This window comes from Taeniopygia guttata, chromosome 2 (assembly GCF_048771995.1).
Source record: "Taeniopygia guttata chromosome 2, bTaeGut7.mat, whole genome shotgun sequence".
NCBI classification, from domain to species: domain Eukaryota; kingdom Metazoa; phylum Chordata; class Aves; order Passeriformes; family Estrildidae; genus Taeniopygia; species Taeniopygia guttata.
The window spans coordinates 43,208,257-43,220,928 of record NC_133026.1 but is presented as its reverse complement, the minus strand read 5'-3'; the positions used below and the strand labels follow the sequence as shown (position 1 = coordinate 43,220,928).

The following is a 12,672-nucleotide window of genomic DNA, read 5'->3' as shown; positions in this document are numbered from 1 at the left end:
TGTTTACTTCACATAATCCAGATTATAAATGCTCTCTAAATCAGTATCAGTGGTTGATATAGGTCAACAATGCTGTAGCAGCCCTCAAGTACTTGGAAATATACCTTCATAGTATTGAAAAATCAATTGGAAATCTCCTTCAGAATGTACAGATCTCAGCATGTAAGACAAACACTTAACAGTGTGGTGAGTTGGTGTAGGATGCACAGAGGACAAAACTGGCCATATGGTAAAAGCTTTCTGATGAGGCTTTGGATGTTATTCTCATTGCTCCAAGCTACTCTCTGCAATAAAATACTGTGGACTTTATGCAGGGTAACCTCATTAAATGTATGAATATATCTCTGAAATGGGATTTTTTTTTTCTCCTGTTTTATCTACTTAGGGTTTTAGCAAGGCCATTCTGCCTTTAGGCTGAACTGCCATCAATTTCTCCAGCAGATTTTTTATGCAAATTTAAACTTCTTCTGCCTTTTGATGGATCATTTTAAATTCTGAAAAGTGCTTTAAAATAAATTACATCTTGTCCTTCCAAGATAACCAATGATCTAAAATATATTCTCTGCCAACTACAACCCTGCCTTCTCAAATCCAATTCAAAAACCACAAAAGTCAGAGAAAACTCCTATTAGCCCAAAATGCATTGACATCTATAATTCTTGAGCCAGATACTGGTATGAGTTGCATTTTTTAGTTTGTAGGGGAAACTAAGTCAGCAAGAGATTTGGAAAAAAAAACGCTAATACACTGCTAAGTGCTTATTACCCTAAGGTAATACCTTTCCATATAAAGATTTTACCAGGATGAACAATGCAGCATTCTACTTTTTTTGTTGTTGTTGTTTTATTGATTGGTTGTTTTTTTGAGGTTGGTTGTTTTTGGGGTTTTTTGGTTGTTTGGTTTGGGTTGGGTTTTTGGTTTTTTGTGGGTTTTTTGCCTTTTTTTTTGTTTGTTTGTTTGGTTTTGGTTTTGGGGGTTTTTTTGAGTTTTTGTTTGTTTGGGGGTTTTTTGGGGTTGTTTTTTTTTTTTTTTTTTTTTTGTGGGGTGTTTTTTGGGAAGAATGAGCTGGAAGATTCCTAGGATAAGTTTACACTTTTCACATTATTTTTTCTTCTTTTATTTACAGAAAGTGCCATTTTTGCCACAAGAAAAATAAGAGTTTATAGCACCACCTCTCCTTCACGCAGAGGTCTTATTTGTATCTACAGTCCTGAGCTGAGAAGCTGCACTATACCAGAGACAATTTCAGCAGTTAGAAAGCTGTATGAATGATAATTTTCAGCCCAGCTGCATGTTCGTTTGCAGCATTCACTGCTCCATCAGCTGGCTGCACTCCCACACCCTCTTTTTTGTTTTTTCCAATTTCATTGCAAAGTTGGAGAGATCCTCCAAACTGAACCTCTAGCACTATGACAAGCTGCATTCAATTAAAAAAAAAAAAACCCACAAAAACAACAAAACACAAACAAATAAAAAGAAAGGTTGATTTTCCATCATGATTAAAGAAGGGAAAAGTACAGAACTGAAACTTTTCTCTCCGAAATCTGTGCCCCCGTGTATTATTTCCAAGTTCCTAGTGCAGGAAATCCTGTGTCACCTCAGCTGTGCAGGATGCTACATGAGAAAAACATCATGCTGTGGCAACAAGGCTCACTAGGATCAAGGGAGCCCTCTTTTCTGTCTGGGAACATCTGCCATGGCTTCGAAGTTACTTAATCTTACAATGTGCCTTGATTCCAGATCTCTAAAATGGGGGCAAATAGAATTCTGCTACTTCCTGTGGACTTTTGGTCAAGTTAGCACCACTGTAGGTTAGCACACTGCTCAGAAATTGGGACACAGCACCTTTATCATTTTTGGACCCTTTATTTTTCCTGCTATAAAGGTCTCTGTCAGAGCAGCAGCATAAGCTACCAATGGACCCCATTAGAAAACACATTTGTATTAAATTTAGCAACATCCCTGATGCTGTTCTTGATGCCAGGGAGCGAGCAAAAAGGTGCAGTGATGGCTGTGATAGCAGAGGTGACTGCCCAGCTTCAGAATGGGAATGTCAGTTGGACTGTAAACTTGGGAGATGCATTTCTGGACACACTATGTGGCTACTTCTTAAAAGGACAAGAAGTAAATTCGGGACAAGGAATTTGTGAGAAAGTTACTGGTAAGTTTCTGGATCACAGTTTTGGGTGTGAACACCAAAATAGCTCACTTACAAGCCTCAAGTGCAACACCCCCACACACATACCAAAGTGGGGGAGAAGATAGAGTAGTGGGGTAAAGAAAAACAAGGACAGATTCCAGATGACCATGCTGAAAGTTCATGTGTTCTTACAAAAAGGGATTTCTGCTGAAACCAGAAGGGAATCTTGGGTGCATACACCTTAGCTATCCTAACTAGTGCACTTTTAGCTGTACTGGTTCCCTGCCCAGAAAAGGAAAAAAAGAGTCAGTCAATCCTGCATACTGATGGAAGCCAGACCACACCAAAGCCAGAGTGTCACAGGTACCGTCCCTGTGTCAGGCTGCCCAGAACACTCTCCCTGACCCACCCATTTTAATTTACCAGGAACTTTCCCTATTAAATACACTTCCCATGAATGCTTCCCTCGCTCGCCATCACCCAGCCCAGCCACTCGATCGATCGGAGCACACAATCAAAAAGTAATGTGATCATTCAGGGTGGGAAAGGCCTCTACGATCATCGATTCCACCCATTGTCCCAGCATTGCCGGGCCATCACACCTCCCGTTCCTAAGTGCCAAATCTACATGTTTTTGTGAACACTCCCAGGGACAGTGATCCCACCACTTTCCTGGGTAGCCTGTTCCAATGCTTAAGCACCTTTTCCGAGAACAAGTGTTCCCCAGTATTCGATTTAAACTGCCTCTGGCACGACTTGAGGCCTTTTCCTCTCGCCCAGTCGCTCATTTCCGCGGAAGCAAAGCCCTGAAGTGGTTCAGCCCCGCACCCCGGGAACTTTGACACAGCAGAGTCGCTTCTTCCCACACACCAGCACACCCCGAGGGCACCGGCTCAAAACCTGCAGGAAGGTTTTGAGTCCATTGTCCCGCAACCCTGTGTGCCTAAGGGGTGCTTATAAACCCCAGCAGCCGCTGGCATTTTCCCGCTTTAGACACGCGTGAGGCGGATGTCACAGCCTCGCGCCTGCAACGCGGGCAGAGCGGTGACAGGGATGGAAGGGCTGCCGGGGGAAAGCAGGGTGAGGTAGTCCCCCCGCCTCAGAGCAGCTCCATCGGCCACAGGTGCTGCAGCCCACGACTTTGGGGTGATTCGGGAGTTTTTTTGTCACTCTTGAGCTCGCCGCCCGAGGGGCGGAACTCTGTGTCCGGGGCAGCACGGAAGGTTTCCAGCGGCGGACGCGGCGGGGCCGGAAAGCGGCGGCGGCTCCGCCGGGCAGGCGGCATGGCGGGCTGGGGGCGGCTGGCCCGGCTCGGCGGCACGGCGGGCTGGGGGCGGCTGGCCCGGCTCGGCGGGCGCCTCTGGGCGGCGGCGGGGCCAGCTCCCGGACACAGGTAGCGGTACGGCCGGGAGGGGAAGGGGCTGCTCCGAGGGACGGGCGGGAAAGAAGAAGCGGCAAGAACAGCGGGGAGCAGAGCGTGGCTCGGCCCCTATCGCAGCCCCGAGATCGTAGGATCGTAGAATGGCCTGGGTTGGAAGGGGACCTTGAAGATAATCTAGTTCCACCCCCCTCTGCTGTGGGAAGGGACGCCTCCAGCTAGAGCAGGTTACTCAGAGCTGCATCCAACGTGGCCTTGAGCGCTGCCACGGATGGGGCATCCAGAGCTTCCCTGGGCAGCAGTTCCAGTGCCTCCCGCCCTCACAGCAAAGAACTTCTTCCGAATATCTAAGCCTACTGTCTTTCAGTTTGAACCCATTCCCCTTTGCCCTGTCACCACAGGCTCTTGTAAGTAGTTTTGCCTCGTCTTTCCTGTGGGTTCCCTGCAGGCACTGGCAGGTGAGCGGCCCTTTCCCCGCCCCGGGCGCGTCTCTGCCCGTCGCCCTTTGGGGAGGCCTCTGTGTGTGGCAGCACCTGGAAGCCTTGTTCGTGGTGCCAGGGCTTACTGCTGGGGCATTCCAGCCTTAGGAACGTCCCCGGCCTGCGTGGGAGTTATGACAGGACAGGCACGTTCGCATCCAAGCCATCTTTGCAGCATAGTGAGCGACTTGACCTGCGGTGTTTTGGGTGACCTTGGCCCGCTTGCCACGTGCATTCACTGCCTATACCATTAAATACTGTTTTGTTGACATTGCAGAGGACTGGGGAGCATTCAAGCCTTTTTCAGCCCTCATAACATTTATGTCAGGACACTGAGCTGTTTAGCAGTGTTTGTAGAATGAGAGAGTTGTTGGGGCTGGAAGGGAGCTAAGGAGCCAAGTTCGAAGCTGAGGTCTTAAGTTCTTCCTCACAGTGTGACCAGCCCTGAGGTCAGCCTAGGTTGCTGAGGGCTTTGTGCTTTTGGGTCTTGAAAGCCTCTAAGGACTGAAGCTGCACAGTCCCACTGTTTGGACCCCGGTGCCAGTGTTTGATTGTCTTCATGCTGAACATTTTTTTTTCTTAGGGCAAATCTGAGTCTCCCTTTTCAGTTTATAGCACTTCTCTCACTCTCCTGGTGTGCACCTCGTTGACATGGCCTGCCTTGGTCTTGTCAGTAGCTTTCTCACAAATTATCCCATGCCACTTGTGGATGGAATTGTGCATTTCTCCTTTATGAATTTCACTGGGTTCCTTGTTGGCTTGTCCCTCTGGCTGGCAGAGGGACACCCTTGGGCATCATCCTCTGCTCCCTTCCAGCATAAGAACAGTGCACTCATCTCCTCTCAGAGGCCACTGAAAAAGATACTGTACAGGACAAGTTCCTGAATACTCTTGAGCAACTCTGCTTGTAACTTGCCTTCTAGTGGAGTCCAAAGTATCAGCTGTGACTCCTTCAGCTGACGATCCAGCCAGGTTTTTGCTCAGCTGATAGTCCACCCATCCATACCATAACATCCCATCTTGAATAGAAGGATGCCACAGCAGATTGTTTTTAAAAGTCTTGCTAAAGTTAAATAGTACATACTGTTATCTCTGTTCATGGGTCTAGCTGGTTTTTGCTTTTTTTCTTTTTCTTAAAAGGAGTGGGTGGTTGGTTGGTTGGTTTGTTGCCTGCTCCCCTTTGCTATAATTCAGAATATTTAGTCAAATGAGAGATAATTAGGTGTTTTATAAATTAGATGTAACATACATGTTGTGGGACACTTTTTGCACTGATAAGACACTCAAAACCTTTTCCCACCTCTGGAAAGGGATCAGCTGGGCTTTGTAGTCAGACATATCAACAGCTCAACATGGTGGCACGAGCATCTTTCTGAAGAGAATGTGGAGTTCCTCAAGAAGATAACTGCAGAGGAGTACAAAGCTCAGACAGCCAGCAAGCTGTGCCCTCTGAAAGATGAGCCATGGCCACTGAATAAGTGGACACCAGGTGAGAAATTATCTCTTCTGAAATACCTGTTCATGTTGAATTTATTATTGTTGTTGTGTTGTTGCATTCAGTAACATCAGGATTGTGTCTTGTGAAGTATTCTCCATTTGGCTTTCACATCAGTCACTCAGTAAATCTCCTGGCAGATAAGTAAATGTAATATGTCAGTTTTCTAAAAAACATTTTAAATATTGCAAGATGTTAAGAAGCTTTTAAGAACTTTTAGTTCTTAAGGATGGTTTTTAGTCCAGCTCTTGGCCTATCCCACTGCTTTACAACAGCAAGATAATAAATTCAGAATTTGTCCAAAAAGTCTTCTTAGAGTATAAAGTGTATGAACTTGAAAATGATTTTGTTAATATTGCTGGGCTCTGAAGAAAAAGTGTAGTATATAATACATCCCGCTTCTGGTCTGTGATTACAGTTTCCTATGGACTAGAACACAGAATTAGGTTTTTGAGCTTTTAGAAGGGTCACATCATTTGTGTGGCATACTTGACACGTTGCCATTGCAAAGATTGGAGTGGGAGGAGCCTCCTACAGCGAACTTTTCTATAGTTAGCTTGGCTCTAATACATGGGCATTGTATTTTGTAAAAGAAAAGCAAACCAAAAGTAGTTGCATTTTCTATCAAACACAACTGAAACAGAAGAACTTTACTACTGGTGGGATTAAAAAAACCCAGCCTACCTGCAAGGATTTAGTGGTGTTTTCTCTCCTTCACCTCCTTAGGAAAGATCAGAGTTAATGGGACTTTGCAGATTATTCTATGAACTCTTTCAATTATTAAGTGTGAAGGTGCATCTATATTCTGTTTTCATCTGCAGATTCCATCAGAGTTGGTGTTGTTGCAGTAAAACTGGGAATGATGCCAATATGGACCAAATCAGGAGAAAAACATGCTGTCACACTACTTAAGGTGAAATAAACCATAATGAATTTAATCTCCTATACTATATTCAGATTGTAAACCAGCTGTTTCAAGGAAAAGTTAAACTTACTACTTGTACAGAGTACGAAAGCCTAAAGAAAGTGAATATTTCTTTCACTCCTGTATAGGATACCATGCCCATTCTGTTTATATCCATTCTTTCTAGGAGTGCTCTGCCCTACTGTCTCAGCTATTCAAATGCTGCAGAGCTATGAGTGGTGTTACCTACGTGATGCAACAAAGCTGGGGTTAACTATCACACTTCAATTTCTTTGCTGTTTCCACCTGCAGGCATGTTGTGATTAGTTTCACCTTGGTTTCTGAGCCTTTGTAGCTCTGAAGCTGCTTCTTCATATTCTCCAGCAGCTGCTCTTGTGATGAAGCCTTTTGCTGACTGGCTGCTGCCTCAAGAGGAGTGTGAAGGCCATCAGGTTTACAGGGCAAAGGAGCAGGAGTCTAAAATGGGGACCCTTACTGTGTGCTTTGCATGCTTACAACAAGGGTTTTGTAGATCTTGTGTGAAAAAGGTGATTATCATTTCTAGAGCATTTATGAAATTAGTTTGTATTCTACTAATTTTTTTGGCTTTCTGAAATAAGCTTTCAGTTCATTGGGAAAGCAATGTCAGTGGTAAAAACGTAACACAGTCTTACTTGTAGGCTGCATCTTCTGTTATGAAACCCAGACTGACTTTGGTGTTTCATTGTCTTAATGTATACACATCTGCTTATGCTCGGACAAACACTTTTTCTTTTCTCTAGGTTCAAGATTGCCATGTTTTAAGATACGTTTCAAAGGAAGAGTCCGGTGCAAAAACAGCTAAGCTGCTTGTTGGAGGCAAAAATGTATCTCCTTTTTCTGTAAGTGAAGCACTTTGGGTGTCACTGCTGGAATAGTTGTTTCTGTTGTGATGATAATATAAAGGTAGCATAAGTAGACTTCTCTGAAAGATTGATTGGCTGACAAGCGTGCTTTGCAATTGATTTTTTGTCACATTCACCTTTGCCATTTCCTAAGCGAGTGTAAATTCTTGATTAAGAGAATAGCAAGAACTTTTTGAAAGATTTGCCTCTTAATTCTCTAGGAAAGCTGTGGGTTTATGAATTTGCTTTGAGGTGCAGTGTCTCATGCTGGTGAAAGGGTTTGAAGGACCACTAGCAGTGGAGAAATGTGTGTTCTTCATGTCTGTGGAGATTCAGTTGAGATGAGGACGCAAGATACACACTTCAGGAGCCTGTTGTATACTTATTCAGCTACATCAGTTGTTTACAGCTTAGTGCTCTGGCTTACTCTTCTTACTCTTACTGTCTTTTTAGATATAGTTTTACTTTTTCCCCAGGTCTGTTGACATTGTTTAGTTTACCTATAGTTCTGCTAAGTAACTTCAAGACTTATCTTTTTAAGAAGATAGCTTCATGATTGTAACTCATCAACAGCCATATCAAAGCCACTCACTTGTTCAGACATCCCAGTTGCTTGATGTGGAATTCCCAGATATCTCTAGTGGCTGAGGTTGTCTGGCAGAGCTGTCATTCCCCAGGATGAGTTACAGATCAAACAGGAACAAAGCTTTCCCTCAAAGGATGTTTCTGTGATGCATTACTTCTGTAAAATATAATTTTTCAATTATTGCAATATCCTGACAATAATTTGTCTGATTTGAGCAAGTGAAAAAATCCCAGGGCTCATGACTAATAAGCAGGTTATCTCAGTTCATCATTGTGGCTTTTTGAGGGCATAGATTTCCATTTTTCAAACAGATGGTTATCCCAGGGCCTCAGAATTAATCTGTCTATTTGTTTCTGCTTTAGTGAAGGAGAAGAAGAGTAGATCTGTTGGCTTTTCTAGTATAGTCTGCTGATTTTGAACAGGCTTATACTTCAAGGTACCATTCATTTATTCAGTTGGTTTATGACATGTTTGACTAGTAAAGTTTGCACTCTTCAGGTATCTATTCTGTCACTTCAGTCCATTTCTACTTTCCAGGTATGGCATTTTCCTGGAAAAATGTCAGCTGTGTTTTTTTCTTTCCTGTTACTTTGGTCTAAGATATGCAAGAGTAATGGGAATAATAATTTTCAAGTTGTGTTTTGCCCATTAGACTCCATAGAGTTGATCTTTTCTTGAAGATGATGTTACCAGTAGGTCCAGTATATTGTCAGAGTAAAAGCATGCCAGAAGTAAGGAGGTATGAAGCAAACTTATTTTTAAACAGCAGCTCCTCTGAAAATTTCTTCAAAGCAGAACTATGTAAAAAGTCAACTCAAGGACTTTTTAGTAGTGTGGGTTATGTTTATGACTTTTTTTTGGGCATAACTTTTCCCAAGTTAGTGTCTGTTAATTTGGTTGAACTTTAATTTTAACTCATTTTAATAAAGAAATTAATTAAATATTCTTTGAGCAATCTTTGGTGAAGTTTTGGCTTGAGACTGAACTGTTGTTTATTATTATTATTATTATTATTATTATTATTATTATTATTATTATTATTATTATTATTATTTATTGACATCATCATTGTATAAACTAGATAATTCCTAAGGAAGAATTTGGCGTACTGATTCTGGGCAGATATACTTGTTACTAACAAGTGATGTATTTCTGTGGTTTAGCTGCAAGTTTGGATCATTGTTTTCCTATGTTTATCAGCCCTCCTATGTTTTTATTTTCTCTCTGAAGTGTCAGAAGTGAGAATTAAAAGAAAGCTGAGTGATACTGTTTTGTATTAGCATAAGCAATTTCTTTTTTGTTAATTCTTCATAGGAACATCAGTCTTCCTCATATTTCTCACAGCTACTGGTTTTCAATGAGTTCATTCAAAAGATTCCTTCAGTAATTTTTCTAACAAAGAATTTCCTGTATTTCTTTGGAGTGTCAGATTGCTTTAAAACTGATAAGTGGTGTTGCATTTTTAGCAAGAGTCATTTTTCCTTTTTAGCTTGATGTATGTCACTCTGTTAAAAGTGAACAGATTCTTCATGATTTTTTAATGCAAAGTTATGCTCAAAAGTAAGTTCTGTAAGTGCTCAGACTTTTTTTTTTGTTAAAAATATTTTATATGCTTCCTATACATGAGGGTGTATTGATCATTTTCCTATAATACTGGAAGATATTGTTGGGGTTTTTAAAAATAAAGAACCTCTGAGAATCCACTCAGTGTTCCCTTCTTCAATATTGCTTTTTAGGAAGGGTTTGTAAAGACTGAAGTGTTTTATTTGTAAAAGTACATCTCTGACTTGGCTGTTTGAAGAGGAGGTGCTGTTGCAGTAGAACAGTGCAAGGCTACAGCCTAGAGTAGGACTCTTGAGATACAAGTGAATTTTACCCTTTGACTTCACCATGCTCTTCTTCAGGTGTGGTAGCTCTTTCCAGCCACCCATGCTGAGCACAGGGCTTCCCTTGCTGTAGCTTAAGACAGCAGTTTTACATAGCTGGAAATAAAGGATTGATATACAGGCACTTAGTAGGAAGTCCATATCTTTATTTTTCATTCTCACATAATTCTGCACGTTAATACAGGTGCTCCACTGATCTCTCAAATATTTGTGGTCTCAGGAGAGAATTTGTATGTAGTTGTTTCTGGTTTTTTAAAGGTATTTGAAGTATTTTGTACTGTGACCTCAAGTTAACAAATCTCTTGAGAAATATTTTTCACTCTCAAAGGCAGATTCATAAACTTAAAATTCCTGTTTTTTTTCTAAATCAGGGATCCTTATCATCTTGCTTCCTCATTTTTCATAAAACTTCCTCTGTTCTAGCACTTCTCAACAAATGTTTGAAAACAAAAGAAAGGGCAACACGCAGGTTTTCAAAACCATGTTTTCAAATACACTAAATAACATGTCTAAAGTTGTGCACATTACTTGCTTTTAAAATACACAAAATAATTTTTGAGAGAGAGGGAGCTGCACAGGAGTTTTGAGAAGCAAACCTCAGAGGTGAGATTATCCAAGTGTGACAGTATTGTTAGATGCTTAAATTGCTTTCTACCAGAAATCATTTGAAGGAAAATCACCTGCTTCTTTTTTTTTTTTTTTTTTCCTGTGGCCACAACTTTCCTGCATCACTGTTTCCGTTGCTTGGATTTGTCTCAGTGGTATGCTGTTCTGTGAGATGTCTTGCTTAAAACAGCTTAGAATAATTTTAAGTACTTTTAAATCTGTCAGACTCATCTGAAAACAGAATCCCTGCTTTAGTAAGTCAGCAGTAGTTTGACACTAAGTGTACTTGCTATATCTTAAAAATACATGGATCATAAACTTGTTGTTATTTTTTTGCCCAGAGACTCAAAATTTTCTTCTGTGGAAATTTAAGCATTTCTAGAAGTTTCTGCAAGATGAGAATTTGTTTCTATGGTTTTGTTAGTTAATAACAATTTGGTTTTGTTAGTTAATAAATTATATTTATTGTGGTGTGGAACTAAGTCATCAGAAGCTTTGAAAAAGAGAATCTCCTTCTAAATTCAAAACTCCTTGTAAGCCATGAAAAACAAAAGTAGCGTCTGTCATGTACATTCTAAATGATTTGTTTCCCTCTTCTGATCTTCAATAGCCTCATATATCTCTCATTTATATTAGGTAGCTGTAGGGTAAACTACTTGACAGAATATAAAAGGCAGACATTTATTTATTTTTAAATAAACTTTATGTAGAGATAAAATGCACGCCTCATGTGAAATTCTAGTATGATGTATCTGTTTCTCTGAGTGATGTTGGCAATCTGTAATAGTTTTCTTTGCTGGGTTGATTCTTGGGTATTTAAGATGACTTCTTTTTTATGGCTGCTTTTTGTTGCAGAAACCAGAGTCTGCACATGAAATTTTTAAAGAAGCTGGAGTACCACGGAAGCAGAAAGTTACAACATTTAATGTAACAGATGATGCCATAATTAAGCCAGGTAATTTTTTTGAGCTACTGAATATTATGTGCACAGTCATTTAGCATCTATCACTTGTAGACATAAATGAAGTTATGATGTGTATTTCAGTGTTGTTTTTCATAGAAAATGCTGAATTCTTTTTCATTAAGCATAAGCAAACTTTTTTCATAGGGAAAATTAGAAGATGGGTTTTACTTTTTAGTTGATGAGATGTGTTTTTTGCTTTTTCCAGGGCACTATGTTTCCACCTATAAGAAAATAAATCCAATCCAAATTTACTCTGAACATTGAGTTAAGAAGTAAATGTCTGTAACCTTGATTAACTTATTGGGCATAAATATGGATACAGTTACAGGAAGTTCTGTGTTTATCCTTATGAGAGGGACACAATTTTGGTGATGTTTCCCAGGACCCTGAAATAGAAGTTTGAGTTTTGTTCCTTCTTGCTATATTCAAAAGTAGGACGAAGGCTGCTTTTCCTGTTTTACAGCTTGCAAAGTAAAACACTCTAAATCCTGTTTATAGCAAACATTCTCACTACAAATCAGTATTGGAAGTTTGTAGATCAAATAAGAAGTTTTAAGTTTCTGAGGTTTTATTAGGTAGTGTATTTAGGTTGCATTTATTTTGTGGGTTTGGGCAGTTACAGATATTTTCTGAAGGATTATACAGAGTAGGAAATTCTAATGTATTGCATCTTCAGTGCCATTAGTGGAACTTTTTGAGCTTTTATAGCAAGACCTTTTTAAGACAGTGCAGTAAACTGATAAAAATCAAGTCTGACATGAAGTCTGGACTGATAAATGGAAGTAATAGCTTGAGATAAAGCAGAATTGCAAGTTTTTGATAAGTTGGTTTTGCAGTGTGTGTATTTTGTGCATAACACCCTTTATGTGTATGATTCTGGGTCAGTTGGCAGTTATCCAAGTGTGTGGATTATGTAAATGGAACATGAAATAATATAAAAGTTTTTATGCTTGAGACTTATGAGAGGTTTACATAATTTTAGTTTGCATTCATACAGATTTGAGAAAGCATGGAAGCAATTGAAAAAGCATGAAGCAATTAAAATTTCTTTTTTAAATGGATGTATAACAAACTGCAATCTGAAATATGCAGCCACATGGATCTTCAGTTTAAAGTTAATTTATAAAGAACTAAGTTATCAGTTTTACTTTGTTGGGTTTTTTTAAGCTGCTAATGAAAGAAGATTTGCACTTGGATGAAAAAAATCACTGAAGACAAAACAAATCGGAAATTAATATTTTGATACTGCAAGTACTTAAGGAATTAGTGTAATTACAGTGAGGTGAGTGATGTCACTGACCTACAGGAGCACTGTTTCTGCTAAAGGTTAGTGTGTAGACAATTCCTCAG

The 12,672-nt window shown here is 40.2% G+C and overlaps 1 protein-coding gene across 1 annotated transcript in view; it reads left to right on the top strand.

Annotated features, from left to right (window-relative positions):
- The first annotated feature begins 3,321 nt into the window (after positions 1-3,321).
- The window catches only part of MRPL3 (mitochondrial ribosomal protein L3), a 28,341-nt gene continuing 18,990 nt past the window's right edge, over positions 3,322-12,672 (top strand). Inside the window, exons 1-5 of the mRNA XM_012571719.5 lie at positions 3,322-3,533; positions 5,308-5,486; positions 6,314-6,405; positions 7,179-7,277; positions 11,214-11,313. Of these exons, the coding sequence (XP_012427173.4) occupies positions 3,424-3,533; positions 5,308-5,486; positions 6,314-6,405; positions 7,179-7,277; positions 11,214-11,313 (580 nt within the window). The 5' untranslated portion in view covers positions 3,322-3,423. The remainder of the gene's footprint in view (positions 3,534-5,307; positions 5,487-6,313; positions 6,406-7,178; positions 7,278-11,213; positions 11,314-12,672) is intronic.